Source organism: Pipra filicauda, unplaced genomic scaffold (assembly GCF_003945595.2).
Source record: "Pipra filicauda isolate LSUMZ 115617 unplaced genomic scaffold, ASM394559v2 scaffold184_size3518187_pilon, whole genome shotgun sequence".
Classification (NCBI taxonomy): domain Eukaryota; kingdom Metazoa; phylum Chordata; class Aves; order Passeriformes; family Pipridae; genus Pipra; species Pipra filicauda.
This window is the reverse complement of record NW_024104292.1, coordinates 3,039,699-3,053,690: the sequence shown is the minus strand read 5'-3', so window position 1 is coordinate 3,053,690 and position 13,992 is coordinate 3,039,699. Positions and strand designations below refer to the sequence as shown.

Here is a 13,992-nt window from a genome sequence, read left to right as displayed (position 1 = left end):
GTCAGAAGAACCAGGTTACCATCCCATCTTTGACACAACCTCATGGGAAAAGGCTTTCTGAGTTCCATTTCCATAATGTGCAAAATTAGATGGTTAAGTGTGCATTGTTATTGGCTAGTACAGATGACGGATCTTAGATTTCATACATTTTCAGAAGGAATGGACTGCTACTGTCAGGCAGTCTAATATTTTACTTAAACCATAGCATGTCTGAGGACACAATGTCTTCAGTCACATCTGAGGACAACCCACAACTGCTACTTCATTCAGATGTGTCATTTCACCTAATGCCAACCATCAAACATTCCGACTTCACATCTAGGCGATGGCAAGAGGCAATGGCAAGGCACCTCCTTAGGGCAATTCCTAAAACAGGAGGCACAACAGGTAAGAGGAACAGCCCTCTGGAAATGCCTGTCTCTCCTCACCAAAGGGAAACCCAGGCTATCAGCTTAGACTGCACAGGCACAACGTGAGACCGCTGAAGTGAGGTGAGGGGACACCCACGTCCAGCCTCGAGGGACGGAACAACTCTTGGCCGCGCGCGTCCCACCTGCTGAACCTGGGCGGGCTAGCTGGATAAAAACGACTTTTTTTTTTTAATTTCTTTTTATTTCCTCTGGTGCAGGGGTTAGCTTTGCAGCGGCTTCGCGAGGTGGTCTAACGCCCTTTCCCCGGCAGGCCCCGCCTGTGCAGCCCCGGGGCAGCCGCGGGTCGGGGTCCGGGGCCCGGTGGGGCCGTGAGACGGCCCAGCCCCGCCAGCGCGGGGCGCGGCGCGGCCAATGAGCGGGGCCGGGGCGGGCTCGGCAGCGGCGCCGCCGCTACTTAGGGCCGCCGGAGGGGCCGGGCCGCCCAGAGCGGCGCGGGCGGAGGAGCCGGGCGGCGGCAGCGGCAGCAGCGGCGGGGAGGACAGAGCTGGCTTCCTTCTGCGGCGCCCATGGGGACAGGACGACTTTAAAGGAGTTTGGGGGGGTTCTGGCGCTGGGCGACCACGGGTACGGAGCGGGACGGGAGGGACCCCTCGGGTGTGGGAGGGTGCCGCTCTCCTGCGCTTTTCCTGTTCTTTGCCGGGTCCCGGGCGGGCTGTGGGGAGCGGGCGGGCAGGGGTGCCAGCCCCGGGGGCTCCTCCAGCCGCCTCCCCGTAAGCAGCGCGGCTCGGCTCGGCTGTGCTGGCGGAAGGGAGGGCTTGGGACCCTCCGGCTAGACCCTCCTGGAGCCCTCTCCCCTCGCAGGGCGGGGAGAGGAGACTCCCGGGGCAGCTCGGTCCCCCCGCGCAGCGCTGACGGACGGCGGGAGCCTCCTTCTCTCCCGGCACTGGGAACCGGGCGCTCCAGTACCGTGGGGAGAGTGCCGGGGAGTCGGGGCTCTGCCCTGCCCCGCACCCTGGGGGTAGGGGAAGGATCCGCACTGGAAGTTTATCCCTTGCGCAGAGGGGAGGGAAGCAGTGAGGGAGGGATGGGGGCTTAGGGCGGAATCGCTGAAGTCTTTTGTATGTGCCTTGATTTATTTTTTTTTTCTTTCGTTCTTTCTTCCCTCCGCTTGCACTCTCCTTCCCATCTCTTGTTCTCTGTCTGTGCCCACCCCGCCCTCCTTCAGATCCGGCGATTCCTACCCTTGCCTCGCCCTGTCATTGATGGGAAATCAACTGGATCGCATCACCCACCTGAATTACAGCGAGCTGCCGACCGGGGACCCCTCGGGGATCGAGAAGGACGAGCTACGCGTCGGGGTGGCTTACTTCTTTTCGGATGAGGAGGAGGACCTGGACGAGCGAGGCCAGCCAGACAAGTACGGCGTGAAGGGCTCCGGCAGCCCTGGCCAGGAGACGCCCACCCACCACCTCCACCACCAGCTGGTGCTGAACGAGACCCAGTTCTCCGCTTTCCGCGGCCAGGAATGCATCTTCTCCAAGGTCAGCAGCGGCCCCCAGGCTGGGGACCTCAGCGTCTACTCGGTGTCAGCCCTGCCTGCCCTCTGCAAGCCGGGGGACCTGCTGGAGCTGCTCTACCTGGGGCCGTCGGAGCACCCGCCGCCGCACTGGGCGGTGTACGTGGGCGGCGGGCAGATCATCCACCTGCACCAGGGGCAGATCCGCCAGGACAGCTTGTACGAGGCGGCCGCGGGCAACGTGGGCCGGGTGGTGAATAGCTGGTACCGCTTCCGCCCGCTGGTGGCGGAGCTGGTGGTGCAGAACGCCTGCGGGCACCTGGGCTTAAAAAGCGACGAGATCTGCTGGACTAACTCCGAGAGCTTCGCCGCCTGGTGCCGCTTCGGGAAACGGGAGTTCAAAGCCGGGGGGGAGCTGCAGGCGGCTGCCGGCACCCAGCACCAGCAGCAGTACTATCTCAAGATCCACTTGGCAGAGAACAAGGTGCACACAGTGAGGTTCCACAGCCTGGAGGATCTAATACGCGAGAAGCGCAGGATCGATGCCAGTGGCAAACTGAGGGTGATCAAAGACCTGACTATAGTGGATGGGAAAGAATAGGGAGGAGTAGGAGTACATGGCTATCTTCTTTCTGCCCTGCCCGGGGAGACCAGCCTGCCACAGAGACAGGAGGCTACACCTTCCTTCCGTGGGACATAACTGGAAGCAGGATCCATGGCAACATTCCAAAAAAACCAGCATTCTTTACACCCATAGCCAGTATTTTGTTTGGCTTTTAATAGCATTAATGCTGAAAGAGCAAGAGGGAGGAAGAAAAGGGGGGAGGTGCAGGAAGGCTGTTCTCAGAATATGTGGACAAAGTCTCTCCTGTCAATCGATGTTGACCATTCTAGCAACACGCCAATAAAATTTCAAATTGAAATTTCTTTAATTTTTATTTCATGGCTTTAATCCATGATAAGTTTTAAACATCTGGGACCGTGGATGTGGATCTAGCTTAATGAGATTCTAGCTAATACTTGCCTTGCAGTCAACCAAAAGTATCAGTCATACTTTGCTAACTGGGAGAGGAAGGGGGTGTTGGTGTGGGGGATAAATGCCTGTTTGTTTTGTTTCGTAACATGTTGCTTCAGCCTGTAGCTGCAATCCAAATGTTGTCCCAGCCGATTCTGGCAAGTAATTTACGGGGAAAATACTTTCATATTTCTGGTTGAAATCTATCACATTTAAAATATTTGCCTTTGCTTTCTGTTTGCAGCTCCCTGCTAAATGTCATCATAATGCATAAGCTTTTTCCACCTCTTCCCTTCTCCCATTCTTCCTGCCGTTTTTCTTCTGAAAAAAAAAAGTTTTTGAGCAGCAGTTTTCCTCAAACTAAATTCATTGGTTAAAAGAAGTGGTGTATTTTGGAAAACAGTATACTCTGTGTTGCTCCTCAGAGATCCAGCCTCTAGGATCTCATGCTTGAGCTGTGGATTTGTATCGCTGTAGTGATTCTCACTGCACCACTGCTTCAATACGTCTTCATGCACAGGTCAACAGAATCCTGCAAGAAACAAATAATTTTGAATTCTGCATGTTGCCTCTTTGAAACAGCAATTTATTACATATTTACAATTCCACTTAAAGAAAGTAGATGTAATGTGGCCAGGTTCATCTTGCATTTCAAATTCCCAGCAACTAAAAATTCTGTTCAGTGTAAGTTTAGAAATCCACAGCAGCATTTAAAAGATGCCTTTTAATGTGATGTGAGCAATGCCTTGTCTGTATTTCAGATCCTGTTCACTCATTGCTTAATTCTAAGTTTTGAATTGAAAGATCAGAGAATTAAATATATATATATCTTTAAAAAATTCAAACAAGTATACTGGGGCATTTCTTTTTATTATTATTCTGAGCTGCATACAACTTGTAATGAGCATTTTGTCTTTGCATGTTTCAATGCTGGAAAGAAAATGCATTTGTTTTTGTCTTCTCTTCCCACATCAATGTCAGACAACAGAAGAGAAGTAATACCCCTCTTTTGTATCTACGATACACTCCACCCCCTATCAATGTACTGTGTCTTTTTTTTTTTTTTTTAATTAAACAATGTCATAAGCAGCCTTGTTGCAACAGTAACTTCATTTCTACAAACATTTGCCTCCCATAGCTGAAGCTGTGAGGGTGGAGTGTACTTCAAGTGTCAGCATAAATATCTTTATTAAAAAAAAAAAAACAAACAAAAAAAAACCCCCAAAAAAAAACCCAAACCTCTACCCTCAAAACTGTACCCTCTCAGTGAAGGTCATCTAACTGGCTTTGTATTTTCTGATACACTTGGCAAAGTTATGTGGTAATAGCCAGTGTTACTCTTATCTCCTCCCCTAAAATACCTTGTTTCGTACAGTATAGGGTAAAAATGTGAGTTGTAATTACTGTTGAAATAACCTCAAACCACAGGATACCTTTTAATAAATGTGTAATATTTTGGCTTTATGCAGGCAATAGTTGCTGTTTGATGATGATAGCTTTTCCCATAACAGGAACAGAATCTGCTACATAGTAGTTGTGTCTCTTAATTATTTTACTCCATTTGATCTCCTAAATTATCTGTTAGAACTGATTTCCCTATACCACTTTGTGGGAGTGCTTTGGGATTGTGGAAAAGCACTGGCTTTACAATAAGGCACTTACAAAAAACTAAAAAGTGGTAGGAGAAGGAAAGGTGGGCAAAAGCAATTTATTCTAATTTTTCCTTATAAAAATTATGCTTTAGAGATATGAGGTTGTAAAAGTCAGGGAGAATGACATGAAGAGGGAATAAGTAACAGAATGTTAATGAATGAAGGCAAGAAGAATGAAGGAGAGTCACGGTGTTATTGCTGATTCTTTTTCTTCAAATTGCTGTTAGATTAATAGCATAAGATTAGACAGAGGTTCCTTACAGGAATAGCATTGTATATCCTCACTAGTGAGAATTTAAAACATGCTGTCTTTAAACTTTTCACTGTGCTTTCTGAATACTCTGTCACTCTACTAAACCATTTTAACTCTGGATTTTTTCCATAAGGATTTACTAACCTGATTCATAAACATGACAATTTTCCTTGTTTTACCTAGCTAGATGTAGAATGGTATTTTATAGTATATAAAAGAAGTGATAGGAACTAGTGTATGCCTATTTATTCAAAAACTGTCAGAAGTCTTTGGCATAACTCCAAATTTGTATAGATAAAATTACAACAATATAAGGCTTTAGTCCTTTGCATAAGGACTGTAGAAAATATCTTAGGTTAATACCATCTGTGACTATTTCTAAGATATAGTATTACCATGACTATGTTCAGGTAGCAGTCTGTAATTAACAACAAGGGTATGCATACACTTTCTTTTGTTGTTTTTCCTCTTGCTAGATTTCAGTCCGGAGCTATTGACAGCAATCTGGTCCTGATTCATAGTCCATTGAAGTTAATGGAAAGGCTTTTGCTGGCTTCAGTGAGCTTTGGATCAGGTTGTAAGAGATGGATAAAATTTTTGGACCTTGACGAAGAGTGAAATTTAAGATGACACTTCAGAGATCAGAGGGGCCACCTTTCTGAGATGGGAGACGGGGCACGGGCAACACTGAGAAAACAAGGGAAGAAAACAGACTAGCTCTGAAACAAACAGTGTTAACCTGAGATGGCAGTAGGGAATCTATGTAAAAAACTGAGTGAAGAGCAGATATAAAAAGTTGTTCAATGCCTTGAAACAAGAAATGGAAGGCCGGGGAGCAGTCAGCTGCAAGAAAGCCAATGATGTGAATGACTGACAAGTAAAAAATGTAATTGATTATACTCATCTTTCAGGATCAGTGGCCTACTGGAGTTAACATTTCCATTTCCAGCAGTAAAGATATTGACAAATTGTATTATATCTATGGAATCTGTTTGCATTCTTCAGTCTAGCTACCTAGGGTAAATATTTACATCTCATTCATTGCTCTTGAAGTACTGACTTGTAATATGACATTGCAATGTCAGGATACTTTGCGTGTCTTTCTTCTGTGTCACGTTTCAAGCTTTCTGTTAGTTCTTTGGGTAACGGTTCTATACAATTTTGCTTAGATACAATTTTCTTTCTCTTTTCAAAATGCAATCTTTTGAATAGCTTTGAGACTAATTTTTATTAAAAATTCAATTCATGTCCTCTTGAAACATAGAGAGCCTTTGTGAAATGTTTCCCTGTGATGACCAAAATGCTTACGGTTTGTTGACTGCATACTGGGAGAGGACTGTAAGGATGGGTGGCAAAATAGGTTTTACCACTGTCAAATTTTGTCTCCATCTCCATCTTATGTTTCCAGATTACTTTGTTTTCATTTGTTAGAATTCTGTTTTCCTTCCAAGTCTTATGGTTGTATAAAATTAAAACAAACAAACAAAAAAAACCCAAAAAACAAAACCCCTCATAGCATAAATTTTATGGCAATATGCTATTGATCTGTATAGTGGATTTCAGGTTAAAAGAAGATGTGGCCCTTGGTTTGTGGTAGAGTGTGAAGAGTCTTAATTATCCTGCCTCATTTCACTTAAGTGTCTTTCATATTCAGGTAAGTAATGTGCAAAACTCTGCCAGAATTTACAGACCTGTTTATGCGATGTATTGAACATCTGTAACTCCAGGCAATGTTGGCTGGAGTTGAAGGCACGCTGTATCTCACTCAAGACACATAGCATCTTGTGAGATCAGGTACCTCAGCCTGCCCGGTTCCTCACCCTCTATCTGCACCTACAGAGGAAGTAGCAGTCTGGGGTAGCTGCTGCTAGTTTCAAGATTAGCTATTTTCTATGAAAGATTTCTATTAGAGCAGCTTGTGGACAGTGTTCTGCCCATAATTATACTTGGATGTGACTAAAAAGTTTTATATGTTGCTGCTTATGGTGTGAAGACAGTGTGCTTTCTGCTTTAGAACCCAGGAGAAAGATCTAAGTGCCAGTACCAAAGAATTAACCGAGAAATATATAAGGAGGTGTGACTGGGCTACCATGCTGAGGGCAGATTCACTGCAGAATTAGGGTTTAAAGGATAATAATATATGACTACAGTGTGATCAAGTGCTGCTGTTAGGTCAAGTGTCAGTGTTTCCATGGCAGGTCTGGAATTTATTTGCTGGCTTAATTATTATGAAATTTTTAACTTTTCTGTACTTGGATTTCAAATTTGACATGTAAAGCTGCCCTATGTTCATGGATCCTCTGACACAATGTATTTTTTTTTCTGTCAGGTTTTCTTTACAGTTTTATTGTCAAGGAAAATAATGAATACTGGAATCAAGTACTTAACTGCTTGTAAATCAAAAAGAGAGTAGTGTAGATGTTACGTTGAAAAAAGGGAATGAACTAAGAATCTTCTGTTACTGGGCATATCTGTGGATTTGTTCTAGGTTATATAGATATAATCTATACAGATGTAAACTGCCAGTGCTGTATTTTTTAAAGTGGTTGTGGCTTTCTGCATTATCTCTTTTGCAAAATAGTGTTATCTTGTCTAAATAATCCAAATCCCCAGTGAAATTCTATTTTTTTATATTGAAATGCTGTTGGAATTAGCAGTTACTTTATCCATATTTACCATTGAGAAGTAAACTAGAATTTTTTTCCTAGGGAATTTATAATTGAGGAACTAGTAATATGCACTTTCATTTCTTAATTTATAATATTTTGTGAGCAAAATGTGTCTCTCTGAAAATGTGTAGAGGAACTATAGAACTTCCATTAACAGAGGCCATGCAGATTTAAAATATGCCTTTATATATTTTTTTTCATATTTTTATTATGGGGCCTTGGGGCATTTCTGATTCTGCAGATGATCTATGTATGTAAAACTGTTTGCAGGATCAGGATCTTTAAAATAAAAGATCTATCCCCTTCATGGGGCATTTACTTTGGGCTAAAATCAAGGAGTAGGACTAGTGAGGATCAAGGCCTCAGCATCAACCTCCTATAGAATTTAATGGAAGGTTCGTGTGTGATGTCTACCAGAAGGGCCTTAATTATGTTTTCTTACTTGTACATATAGTAATCATCTATGCAAATTTTCCCAGGTGAAGTGGGTTAATGCTTTTCAAACATCCCTTTAACTTTCTCTTGTGTGTCTGTGTGGGTATATGTGTTGGCCACAAATAGAAAATTGAAGTTTAGAGTACAGGCTTGAGCTTCTGTGCTGCAGAAGTGCTGCAGAGCCAATATCTCCAGCTCTTTTGACAGGAACTCAGGTGGACTTTTGAAACAGTGTGGGTGCAGCAGGAAAGGGTAGGAGAGTTTGCAGTTAAACTTCAGGCTGTTCAAGGAAGATGTTCAGAGACAAGCTTGAAATTCCATTCTTTCTCTTCTCCAAGGTGTATGAGGGTGAGTAACTGCACACCTCATGCATAAAACCATTCACACTTTGGAGACCCATGCTACTGCCTAGGCAAAATAGGGTGAGTGCAGTGTCTCAACAGCATTAAGTAGCAAATAATTTTTCAGTTTAAACACTATTTGGATACAGTGTGGCATTAGCAATCCATTTTGAAAGTCACATTTTTAAGCTTGTAAACTAAGCAGCATAATGTTTATAAATGGGAGACCTCAATAATCCTTCTTGGTAATTTCTATACTGCAGAGGTAAGAGTCTGTTCCCAGTTTGTGTAAAAAAAAAAAAGAGTAACCCTGCCTCGAAAAAATTATCATAGAATACAATTAGGAAATAAATTTAACAATCAAACCCCAGATTTAGTTCTGACATGACACTATCACTACTGCAGGTAAATATCTTACAGCGTGAATAAATACAATTTGCTGCATTGTGACACTTCTTCACAACAGAGTATTTTATGCCACAGAAGGAATATTTCTTGTATGTTATTCAACATGAGTAAACATATCACAATCTGGTCTTAAAACAGATCTTTTTTTCCATATGTCCCTATTGTTTCCATATGCCCTTTCAGTCAACTGAAAGCAATATAAAAACTAAACCTGAAAAATATACTAATTGTTTGTAAATATTTAAGCAGAAATTTATATGCATATTTACATACAACTAATAGATGTATATACATAAGATTTGCATATATGCAGATATGCAATACATATATTATGCATACACACACAAGAAGTCTTGACTATTTTGTTAGTATTGGTAACAAATGGCAGTCATTTCAGTATGTATATTATCTGTGCAACAGATGGATACCCAAGACTTCGCTGACAGGATTTTAACACTATTCAAATGTTTGTTCTTTAGGGTATGCCATGGTCTTCTGACATCAAGAGCAGTGAGTTAAATATGTGGGTTTTGACATATTGCTACTTACTGGAGGAAAAATATCAAGAAACACTACACTTTGCAATAATGAAGTACCCTTTTAGAATGAACTGTGCTGCTACTGACTTCTGTATTTATAAATAAAAGAATGATCTAGTGAAGTATCCATCCATTTTTCTCTTTGGCATCTTTAAATGGATAGTACCACAAAGGTTTTTTCATAGTTTGAATGTGTTCCTCCTCTCTGTAATATTTTGGAAATTTGCAGTGTTCTGTTGTTCAGACATGCTCAACTATTGTTGTGTAGTTGTTTCTGAAGTAAAGAAGTGGCTGGCATTGATATTTCTTGGCTTTTCTCATATTATGTTTTTTTAATTGATATGTTTATTTCAAAGACTAAGTGGTGGGACTTTGAAAAGCACTTACTATTGATTTGGCACTCTCCATTGAACTCATTAGTGAACTTTCACCAAAGTTATTTGGGCTACAGTTAGGCTAGCACTGACTGCTTTTAGAAACTTTACCTAATGGATAGCAGGTGAAAATCAGCTCTGTCAAGACCCATTGAGTTCTTTATGTGAATTGCGGAGAGTGACACCTCTGAGACCTTGACAAATGAAATTTCCAGAACTAGAATAGCCTCATTATTCTGTATCCTCACCCATGATGTTTTTGTCACACCTAATGAAAGATTATGAATCTCTTACTAATTTACCAAAATTCTTCATCCTCGTCAAACCACCTGTGGTGATACGAAGACTTTTTCCATGTACAAGCCCATCACTAGAAATCACTGTCAGAACTGAATCCTTGCCCAGAGATTTCTGTGTTTCCAGAGGCTGTGGATGAAAGAGAATTCACTCACCTATCCTGCTGAAGCTCCTTAATATTTGGTAGATCCAATATAACAAATCATTGACCACCATAACACTGCTGGTAATTAAAACATTCGACTAAGCGTCAGCAACAGTTACTTTTAAGAAAATTAGATTGCGTGTTAAAGTACAACTTCATTGAACACAGATGAATGCATTAATCTTTATCAGACTATATGATACAACTGTTAATATGACAGAGCCCTACTTTAGCTTTAGGTGCAGACTTTGTTACATGTCTGCATCTGACAGGCTTTCTGTATTAGTGTTTCCAGCCTGGCTGACTTCATACCATTGATTCTTCAGTTAGTTGTAATGAAAGGTCATTATTAGTGAAAAGTTCACTTTAATTGACCCATCAACTTATTTAATTATGGCAATATAAAAGAGTGTCAGGTGCTAGACCCTTACACAAAGGGTTAGTTAACATGCAGATTCATTCTGGCGGTAATACTGCCTGGGTCCCATTAGCTCTAGCTAAGGGCTGCAAAAGAGTTTCCTACTTTATCTCCCAATAATAAATAGGGGAAAAAATTGTTAGAAAAAAAAGACTCTAAAAAAAAAGTCATGCTCAGCAGAAATCTTGGACTGTTCTTTTATACTTGTGCTTTTGTATACAGATAAGCTCAGAAACATTCAGATAAAACTTTCACTGTGTTAGGAATACCAATTATAGAAATTATACCCTTTAAATTTTGGCATGCTAGAAGCCTGCATACATATGCTGAATAAAGAGGATAATCTTTTGCTTTTCCGTTTCACAGCATGCTAGTAACTTTTCTTAATCCGTGGGAACCCAAAGTTAAGTTCACTGTCTGCTGATAATATACCCCAAGAGCAATAGAAATGTCAAATTTTTGCATACTGCAAGAGATATCAGTACTGAAAACCGATCTTCAATTTCATTCTCCTGAAAGCCTTAATCTCATACATACCTTTGAACTTTTAATGACTTTCCTAAGAGTAATGTCCAAGATAACGTGAATGGAAATAAAGCAGGAGCATAAAATGTCAGAGGTAGAATTTTTTTTCATGTTCAGCTGTGGACTGTCATATATTTCTTATTTCCTTGAAACGGGAATAAGACTTGTATTGATATTGAGGGAGCCGTTTGATTTGCAGCATTCATAGATTTAAAAAAAAATAAGATGTGCTTTACTATAACAATGCTAAGGAAAAGAAATACATACCATTTTGACTTTAAAAGAGTTATCATATTGGCAGGAAAACTCAGGTCATATTCTTTAACTATTCCAAACCTTATATGAACTAGTTTCAGACTGAATAGCTCAAAAACATGAAAGAGTTTTTTATTGGTTTTGTTCACAATGTTCCGTGTTTTACAAAAATGACTAGTCATTTGTGGTGCCTCAACTTCTCAGTATTTCACTGAAGACCTCTCAAACTGGTTATTTTTCCAAATATTGTCAAACTTCTGCCTCCTGAAAATAAAGTCCCCAAGCAGACTCCAGTCAGAAACTGAATGTTGAAGATAGATTAAGTGGAGCTTGGAAAATATGGCTCACATATTTTAAAAAACTTTCATAGCTGTAAAATAAATCTTACAAAACATAGAATTTAGTATTGTATCCTACTAAACATTAAATATTTTAGTATTTTTAAACATAGAAGTTAGCATAGTGTATTACATGTAAAAAAGAAGTAGCTGCTAAGCAGTTTATCTTAAAAATGAACCCTCTATATCTTGAATTCAAGATGTAAAGTTTGAAAAGGTATTCCTTAAATCTGATTTATGAGCTAATCTACCCCTTCTGGGTGAGATTTCTATTACCATTCAAATTAATGTGTCTATGTAGATGAATGTTTGTGGGATCTCTGTTATTACTATTTTTTTTTGGTATTTTGGTGGGAGGATGTCTGTGTGATCACAGCTAACCCCTACAAGGATACTGGCATCTCTATTATCTGTACATTCAGTGGGATCATTAACTGTTAACAAGGAAGATGGCAGTAGGAAAATCAATACAACTTTGGTCAGGGGAAAAATAAGCCAGGGGTGATAGCTGTGGGAATGATCCTTCTGCAAATGACATTTTGTCCAGTGTCTGATTGGGGGAAATGCATAACTACATGATGCAAATGCAATGGGGAGTGGAGATAAAAATCAGTTCTAGGACTTACCAGACATACAAAATAGTGTGTTGGACAGGGCACAGTGGAACACATGATGAACCTCCCACTAGGGCCTGTAGTGTCTTATGAGACAAATGGTCACCAGTGGAATGATATTTAGAAATGTCCTTGCTATTCCCACGGTGTCAGTGTCACCAGGTGATGTTAAGTATATATAGCCAGTCTTTTGGTTAGCTGAGAAGCACTCCATTCACTCTCAGGCCTTGGTGAAATGCAAAGTTTTGCCACATAAAGATCTGAAGATACCTGAATTTCCAATGGCTATAGGAAATGTTTAGGATAGCTATTGTAGTTGAGATGGAAACAGACTGAAAAGCTCTGATCTCCCCCCTCCTCCAGTTTTTCACCTAAAAGTTTTACATATAGTCTAAATTACTTATCTAAGCAGTAGAAAGAGAGCCATGCTTTCAGAGGACAACTCATCCTATCTCAACTCATATGTAATAAAATCACACACTTCAAATGCCTTTCCCTCTCCTGGTTCAGTGTTTACACAACTAAGATTAACTGATGGAGCAGCTAACAAAGATGAGATTAACTGAGAAAAAGAAAATGTCCTGAAATTACAAGCCACCTTCTCTCCCAAACCAATAAATCTTGGTTTACTGAGTTGGAGAATGCAGTGTGGTCCCAAAACAATGACAGTCTGAGACGGGGTATAGATAATAGATAAACCCTAGTAGTAAACAAACATTAAATTACAGAGAAATTCTGTCATAAATGTAAAAATTATGTTAATAAAAAAGATTTTTAAAAATTTAAAGGGTCTGAATCATTTGCCCAATTTTAATCGCATAGAGAAAACAGGAAAACCTGCTGCCCTCTAGAAAGTTTACAGAACTCAGTCAATTATTTTAAGGATTTCTCAGGAACTGATTGCCAGAGCATCTGGACATCTTACAATAAATTAAAAGCAAATATTAATTACACAACTATCCATTCAGATGGCTCAATGCACTTTAGCTGCCTTTTATTTGTCCCACAAAGGACCAACATACTGACATGTTAGTTAATTGAATGCTTGATTGAACAAGTAAACCTTACACTGCACTACAACCTGTCAAATTTAAATTAAGCCTGCCTGGTGGCCTGCCAGAGGACTAGATTTCCACTGTGAGAATTCACCACTGGTACCTTAGAAAATGTTAGAAAATGATGGCTTGTTTTAGGAGATTTTAACTTTTATGAGGCAATATAATGTGAGCGGTGTTCTAATTTAAAGCTGATTTCCATAACACTTGAAGTTTTAAATATTGTTAATGAAATCTTCAAGCATGCCTGAGAAAAAATTATCAGCACATATTTTTGAATTCATGTTTTATGCTAATTAGAGCAGATTCTGTTTAAAAAAAAAAAAAAAGAAGAAGAACAGATATATTCTATGTTTGCTGAAAACTCTCAGGTGATTATTGACATTAGTCTTACCTTACTCTTAGGCAGCATACCTGCAGACAGAAAGAAAAGACATGGCTAACAGATTACAGATTACATTTAATATGATGCCTTGTATTATGAGAAGAAAAAAGCTCATAGTCCTCTAGATTATCAGCTGGGTAATCTTACTAGTAAAGGCTTTATTATGTTCTGTATTTCTATAGATAACAGAATGTCTAGTCATCCAGAGATATATTCACTTGTCTTCGTTGAAACTCAGTTAGTGTTAGTGATGGTCAGTATAGCAAGGAGACAGCAGATGGCTTTCAGGAGAATGAAGTGTAAGGAATGAATGTAACCACTTGTGGTTGAGTTAATGCATTTCAAGATTAATAGCTCAGCTTAGCTGTTATTCAAAACTATGGCAAA

At 40.5% G+C, this 13,992-nt stretch overlaps 1 protein-coding gene across 1 annotated transcript; it reads left to right on the top strand.

Moving 5' to 3' along the window:
• Positions 1–860: 860 nt before the first annotated feature.
• On the top strand, positions 861–9,500 carry LRATD1 (LRAT domain containing 1). The gene is made up of 2 exons (XM_027750758.2): positions 861–995; positions 1,597–9,500. Exon 2 carries the CDS (start codon positions 1,634–1,636, stop codon positions 2,486–2,488), a length of 855 nt encoding a protein of 284 aa, XP_027606559.1. The 5' UTR covers positions 861–995; positions 1,597–1,633; the 3' UTR covers positions 2,489–9,500.
• Positions 9,501–13,992: the final 4,492 nt, after the last annotated feature.